General features: G+C 41.2%; 1 protein-coding gene and 1 long non-coding RNA gene across 6 annotated transcripts in view; both read left to right on the plus strand.

Moving 5' to 3' along the window:
* The window catches only part of LOC118415196, a 777-nt gene extending 709 nt beyond the window's left edge, over positions 1 to 68 (plus strand). Inside the window, exon 2 of the long non-coding RNA XR_004831087.1 lies at positions 17 to 68. This is a non-coding gene — a long non-coding RNA (uncharacterized LOC118415196). The remainder of the gene's footprint in view (positions 1 to 16) is intronic.
* The window catches only part of LOC118415194 (complex I assembly factor ACAD9, mitochondrial-like), a 26,408-nt gene extending 20,530 nt beyond the window's left edge, over positions 1 to 5,878 (plus strand). For 4 of the 5 annotated variants that reach the window (XM_035819580.1, XM_035819582.1, XM_035819581.1 and 1 more), the window contains 3 exons: positions 3,800 to 3,928; positions 4,194 to 4,266; positions 4,925 to 5,439. In XM_035819580.1, the coding sequence (XP_035675473.1) occupies positions 3,800 to 3,928; positions 4,194 to 4,266; positions 4,925 to 5,052 (330 nt within the window). In that variant the 3' untranslated portion in view covers positions 5,053 to 5,439. Of the gene's footprint in view, positions 1 to 3,799; positions 3,929 to 4,193; positions 4,267 to 4,924 lie in introns of all 5 variants that reach the window. The other variant, XM_035819583.1, reaches the window with a different exon arrangement.
* The last annotated feature ends 976 nt before the right edge of the window (positions 5,879 to 6,854 follow it).

Here is a 6,854-nt window from a genome sequence, read left to right on the forward strand (position 1 = left end):
CTTGTAGCATTCTTAGGTAGCCTTATTAGCAAGTTCACAGGTACCAGTTTTGTTGATGCCAAAATGCCTAAGAAAAAGGCGAACACGTTCAAACACGCGTGATCTTTGGGCCTCCTTCCCAAGGGTGTACCATCGGGCATGCATTTGGTATGCGGAAGCGTGACCTGAAAACTACGAAGGCTCAGAACTACATTAACCATATTTTTCTCTGTACTAATAATACTATGTACAAACATACTGTTGAAGATGATCTACACTTTTTATTATCATGTCCCTCGTTTATATTGAGGAAAGACAGAAGATTATGGACGTAATTACCTTGTATATTGTGCATCCTATAATCCGTCTTCTTATGGACCGAACCGGTCAGATAATGTCACATAGTCCTTAATCTTTAATTCTTTGGAATTCTACATTATTGTTATGGTTATCTTCTTTATGAGAAATCAGGAGAAACCAGACTGATGCGTATGGCTGAAGAAAAGCGGATCCTGCGAAAAGAACTCTACAACAGACCTGAGTCAGCTTGCAGATGTGCCCTATGTGGCAGAGAATGTAATGCTGGTATAGGGCCGTTTAGCCACAGTCGACGCTGTAGGGCTGATATCAATTAGGATTTTGCCATGGTCAATATTGACCGAATGAGACCATATATAGATTGAAGCCGTCAGTTGCAGTAGCAATTTAAGTCCTTAATTTTTAATGCTTTAAATCTCTCTATTATTGTTATGGGAAGTTCTTGATACAAGTCTTGAAGTTTTGTACATGTACTGTTTTAGATCTTGTTTGCACGTGTTGCAATCGATTGAAGGATCGATCGACTGACAATTCGGACTATAACCAAAGTCAAAGATAATGTCATAATAAGAAAATTGCCTGTGTAATAGTATCAGAAGTTCAGAATATTTTCGCCCCTCCTTAATTTTCGCCACTTTTGCCCCCCCCCCCAAGGAACCAACCCCGCACAAACAAGATACCCCCCCCCCCTCAAGCTCACCATATACACCCCGGGGCGGGTCAGTAACATTAAAATGCGTCGCCTATAGGTGTCTTTTTTAGACACCTTTACTTGTTTATCAAACTTTTTATTTCAAAGTATTTCTGGACAGTAGACTGTCCTGACGATTTCCTCCATATATTATGTGCTAGGAATGATGCTCCTTTTACGTCTTGTGAAGTTCTGCATTCCCGCTATCATACATTCTGTTGTCCACCCGTCTTCTGCACAGACTTTTGTTAGTCAGGAGCACAGTTGCGGCAAAATTTCTAAACGTGAACGTGAAGATTTGTGGTAACCATTGATCCATCGCGACACGGGTGGGCAGCCTCCACTGTCCACCCGAGCCAACCACGGCCTCCGGCAGCAACTTTTAAGCCAGCCCTACATGGTGACGTGTGACGTAGTCTCAAACCGTCCGCAAAATCACAACCGGGCATGTCAGTCGTACCCCACCGTACTCTACAGCGCCTGCCCGCTCGTAAGGCTGGATACTAGCTATAAAATTACAGTTGTTTAAAACTCCAATCAGAATCCAATCCTTCCAGCGTAGGCAGTTCAAATTCCAAGCGGGAAGATGTTGTTTAGTCTCGAGGTCGTATCATTCTAAATCCCTCAGTGTTAACTGACGTTGTCTGCCGTGCATGCAGATATCCAGCTATCGGGATCCGTTGCGTAAAAGCGCAACCTCACAGAAAGAAGTCTAGCTCTGAAATGCCAACTGTAAAATTTGAAAATGTTGACATGTGTGTTGATTGGTCCTTATTTTCAAACACCTACATGCTGTGTGAAATACAATTGGCTAGTTCTGATGAGTATTTGCATACAGACAGACACAATAGGTCGGGAGGTCCACTGTAGCTAAATTCAGCTTTTGTCACCTGGCCAGTTCACAGTCAAACAATACCCACAAGGAACTAGGTGAAAATGTGTTACTGTAATTGTTAATGATTTCATACATCAGTCTGGTAACAAACATATTGTTGTTGCAACAAGCATTATCCACAAGGATAAAAACGAATGAAGGCTTCCAATGCGAGCGTGGGTATATCATATACCCCATGTTTTCTTTTGTTTCAAAAGCACAACATTGGTCTTTAGACTGAAGCGGCCGTTTCATTGATAAGCTTAGGGCGTAAAATGACTACCCCACCATAGAATGGTGGAGAATGTTACCATCAAACGTGTTAGATTTTACTTAGAATGTCCATTTCGTGTAGTTCAATCTAGGCAACAAACTGCCGCAGCAAAAAAAAAAAAAAAACGAATATCAAAATTGAGCGTGGGTAAGCCATGTTTTCTTTTGTGTCAAAAGTTTCAAAAAAAAGTAAAATTAGTTGATTAGCTAAAAACGTAAAACCGAAGCTTAAGAATATAATAATACCAAACGCTGGTATACGATGCCCTCAGTTATTTTTAGTGTTCGTTCAAGATACAACAATTCATTGGAAAACGATGATACGCGCCATTCGTGCGTAGGCCTTTCTTTGTTCTTGTAAAACAATGCATTCGTTTATATCAGGCGTTTGTGAGTTTTGTTGACTGAAAATGCCAGACAAGTCAATAAACATCCGCTTGGAGGGTACTTTTATGTAAAGCGGATGTCCTTTACCAATCTTACTCAAACCTATTCTTATGACAAAGCATCATTACGTCTATCAATTCACACACAAGATGGTCTCTTGTTTGGCATTACTCAAGACACGAGACGTGAGCAGGGGCCGCATATCCCCATACATGTCTAATTACCGGATGTGCAGGTATAAGCGGTAATATGCAGGACCCGCGCTTGTCATAACAGGATATGACTGCACATGCCCCGGATACACCAGGTTTCACGGGACATATGCAACCCCAAAAACGACCGGATATTCAAGTTTTCGTGTAGTGGAGAAGATTAGTGAATGCATCCACATGGGGATGACGACAGACATCTGCCTGTATAATTTATTTATTCGTTTGGCTGATGTCAGCCAAGGCCGCCCAACTAGCCGTGTCTATTACAAAGGGCTGACCTGCCTGTATAAGTGGCATATGCTCTTGTGAAATCACTTCTAAATGTATAGTATTATTACATTATACTTCTCAGAACACATGGAGCACAATAGAGAAGATTGCTATGGTTCGAGAAGATTAGTAAATGCATCCACAAGATTGGCAGGCACAAAATGACTAAGAGTTTGATAGTAGAACAAGCCCTCCTACATTCATACATGTACTGTGTTAAATGGTATTTCGTTGGCCTCCGACTGTTTGGGGACATATCATTGTGGCAGATTTGCAATTTTTTCTCCAATTTTCCCCTGTAGTTTCACTGATGTTCAACACACGGGTAAAATACAGGCCAGCTACAAATGAAATTGCTGGGCCCAGAATGTCACATCCTCAGTTTTGCCCCCAATTACCTGTAGATACAAGATAATTTTTGAAAAATGTACTGTTACCACCACATTAAAAAACAATGTACAATAACAAAAATTCATCAGTAAAAGATCGCAACTGTAGTGACTAGTCTGTGCTCATTCACAACATATTGCCCATTGCGATTTTCGTGCAATTTTAGAAAATTTGCTATTTCAAGCAACTGATAGGTGACGTCTTGTTAGAATGTTAACGAATGTCTTTTACAAACCAACAGACGCTGCCTATTAAGATAAATAATAATAATAATAATAATAATAATAATAACTGTTCTTAGTTATACATAAACGAAAAACAAATTGCCATCGATAACCAAATCAGTGCCTAGTATGATACTGGTTAATTTTGATAAGTTCTCTGCCGTATTCCTGTCGTGTCCAGGGCATCGTGGATCAACAGCTGATACTGAAGAGAGTCGCTGACATCACAACCAACCTGTACGCAATGACGGCGGTCGTGTCTCGCGCCAGCAAGGCGGTCATCTCAGGGCTTCCTAACTATGACCATGAGGTAACCACCTAAACACAACTAACACTCACTCACATACTCACTATGTATGCTATGGCGGCAGTCCTGTCTCACTCCTGTTGGACCCTGAATTCATCAATTTACATTCAATGGATGATATCTGCACACACACTGATTTTTGCCTGGTTTTTAAGATGTTATAGCTAGAGATGATGGTTTGCAGCTTAGTACAAATCAAAACCTGAAATAAATGATGGTGTGCTCCCTTAAGATTTTTCAAAACTGTGTACCTTTGTGTTGTTCGCAGGTCCTGATGGCCAACACCTTCTGCCAGAAAACCTACAACACAAACATGCAGCTGTTCGACGAGCTGAGCAGAGGTGAGATATTTTTTTAAAAAATCAGGTTCGTAGGCCTGATGTTACCATAATGAGGATGAAGAGCAGCCCATAGCAATAACTGTAGCAGCATCTCTTCTCCCTAAGTCAGAAACATCAAGCTTAGGCAAGCTTGACTTCACTGACTCAATAGGTTGGACACATGAATGGAAGTTGCAATTTCTGTGACTCGTGAACAAAGCAGAGCTGTTGGCAGCTTTAGATATTTTTCCGGCCTAATTATTGTCAAAGAACCCATGTTGTTGACTTTTGTTGTTAAATGAAGTTTTGATAAACATTTGGGACGAAAGAGGTGACCTTTTTGTCCGTTCTACCTAGATTCTAGAAGTTATATTTTCTGTGACTTGTGAGCAAAGCGGAACTACCTCCAACTTTACATTGTAAATCAATTTCGTCCCACTCATTGTTACATGTAAAGTCTTGCTGTTGAATCTGTAATTAAAGCTGCCAGATTTTCATGTCATGACATGAAGTTTGGATAAATTTTTCCAAAAGGGGTGACATTTTTGTCCCTTCTAGCAAGCAAATTTCTACCCCAGAACAGAGGGACGGGTCCTGTAGACAGCCTTGAAACTGTATCATTCACCACTGTCCATCGGCCAGCAGAACTGACACTGCCATTTGACCCCATCTCTCCCAGAAAACACGGACGCGGCTGTGCAGAAAATCGGCACAGACATCCTGAAGGCTGGAAGTTACATTGCGGCACACCCGCTCGACAGAACGCACGACTTCGACAACATTGACGTGGTGCCGCCCCAGCGGTAACGGGCACAAAATCTTGCCGGAGTAACACGGTCGCACGACTCAGACTTGGTCTGTGACGTGTTTTCCTGTGATGAAACTGTTGTCTCCATCGTGATACCTTACTGGTCACTTAGACTTTGGCAAGACACCAGAATTAATCAACTTAGATTTCTTCCGTGACGAGGTATATTTTGATGAAACTGCTGTCCCTGCTGTATCACTGACCAAGACATCAGGAATATCACAGATGTGATCAACTTTAACTCAGCCTGAACTGAAACATCACCGAAGGATTTGGGAGACATGTTGCTCAGTCAAAACTTTGTGCAAGTTGCTCTGTGCAGATTTACTGTTTACTGTTTACTTTTTGGTTTCTATCAGAACAGATGGACTTTTCTTGTTAACTTATGCCTTATTTGTCTCTTTATTTCTATGCTCATATAGACTAGAGATATAATATTTGCTTGAAAGGGAAATTACATGTACCTGAGAGAATTTTCCAGTGCTTGCAAATTTAATGTAACCAGTGTCAAGCTATAGTTTCATAGACATCTGCAAATTAAATGAATAGGCTAATGAGGTGAGATTGACGTATGTCACAGGGTAGATAAAATAGTAAGAATATGGTGACTTTCTGTATATCAAAATAGACCTGGCCCACTTCCTTGCCAGGACCATAATTTATCCATAATTCCAGTTAATATCCAATTATATAGTTGATGTATTTATTCCTGGAAGTTTGAAAGTTTCAGAAAAAATATTAGTCACTTTTGAAACTGCATACAGGGTAGCGGGTGCCTTGTTTGTTTGTTTGTTGTGTTGTTGTTTTGTATAAATAAACAAAACCACACACACAATATCTGCAGTGTTATTTTGGTGCAGATACATACATGTACTGGAGCTTCAGTTTCCCATCCTTTATAATTATGCAGATTGTAATTGAACGTTTCTAACATACCCGAAGGAGGTATTGTTTAATGTGTTTGCGTTTCCACATATGGCCAGCACACATGAAGAAGCTAAGATTTGGATGATATTTGGTTGGTCTTGGGAAGCTGGTCAAGGTCCATTCTAACTCCTGGCAGCATTGCTTGGTACTGCAGCAGATCTTCCGTTTTTGGGATCTTAAGTTATGCTCTGGGAATGATCTTGCCTTTGGGTGGAAGATAACATTTGATGCCGGAAACAAGTAGAGAAGCTTTGGACCCCCTAGCAGGTCTATTTCAGGAACTGCAGAAACAGTTTTGTTGAAAGGTTGAACTAGGCTGATAAAACATGACAGTAGGTATTTAGCATATGTTAGCACGAGTATTTTTAGATTACAACCTATTGGCTTCCCTCTCTTATGAATTGATGCAGTACTTGAAACAAAACGCGACCCATAAATCCCTTGGTTGGGTTGCGAAATATGATACCACTCTGGTGCCCAGGATGTTTTCTTGCCTTCCTCCGCACTTGAATCCAGTGCTTACGCTGGTCACAGATGGCAGTATATATGCCGAGTTCTTTCACGTGACGCCATAGGCACCCGACATGGAGACAGACACAAGCTTTCTTCATTTCGTGAAGCGTAGTTCAAGCCTTGTCGGACATCTGTATCTATATAGCCAGTATAACCGCCCTTCAGCGTAACACACCAGCTTCTGTATCTATATAGCCGGTATAACCGCCCTTCGGCGTAACACACCAGCTTCTGTATCTGTATTTATATAGCCGGTATAACCGCCCTTCGGTGTAACACACCAGCTTCTGTACCTGTATCTATATAGCAGGTATAACCGCCCTTCGGCGTAACACACCAGCTTCTGTATCTGTATCTATAT

The sequence above is a fragment of the Branchiostoma floridae genome, chromosome 5 (assembly GCF_000003815.2).
Source record: "Branchiostoma floridae strain S238N-H82 chromosome 5, Bfl_VNyyK, whole genome shotgun sequence".
Lineage (NCBI taxonomy): Eukaryota > Metazoa > Chordata > Leptocardii > Amphioxiformes > Branchiostomatidae > Branchiostoma > Branchiostoma floridae.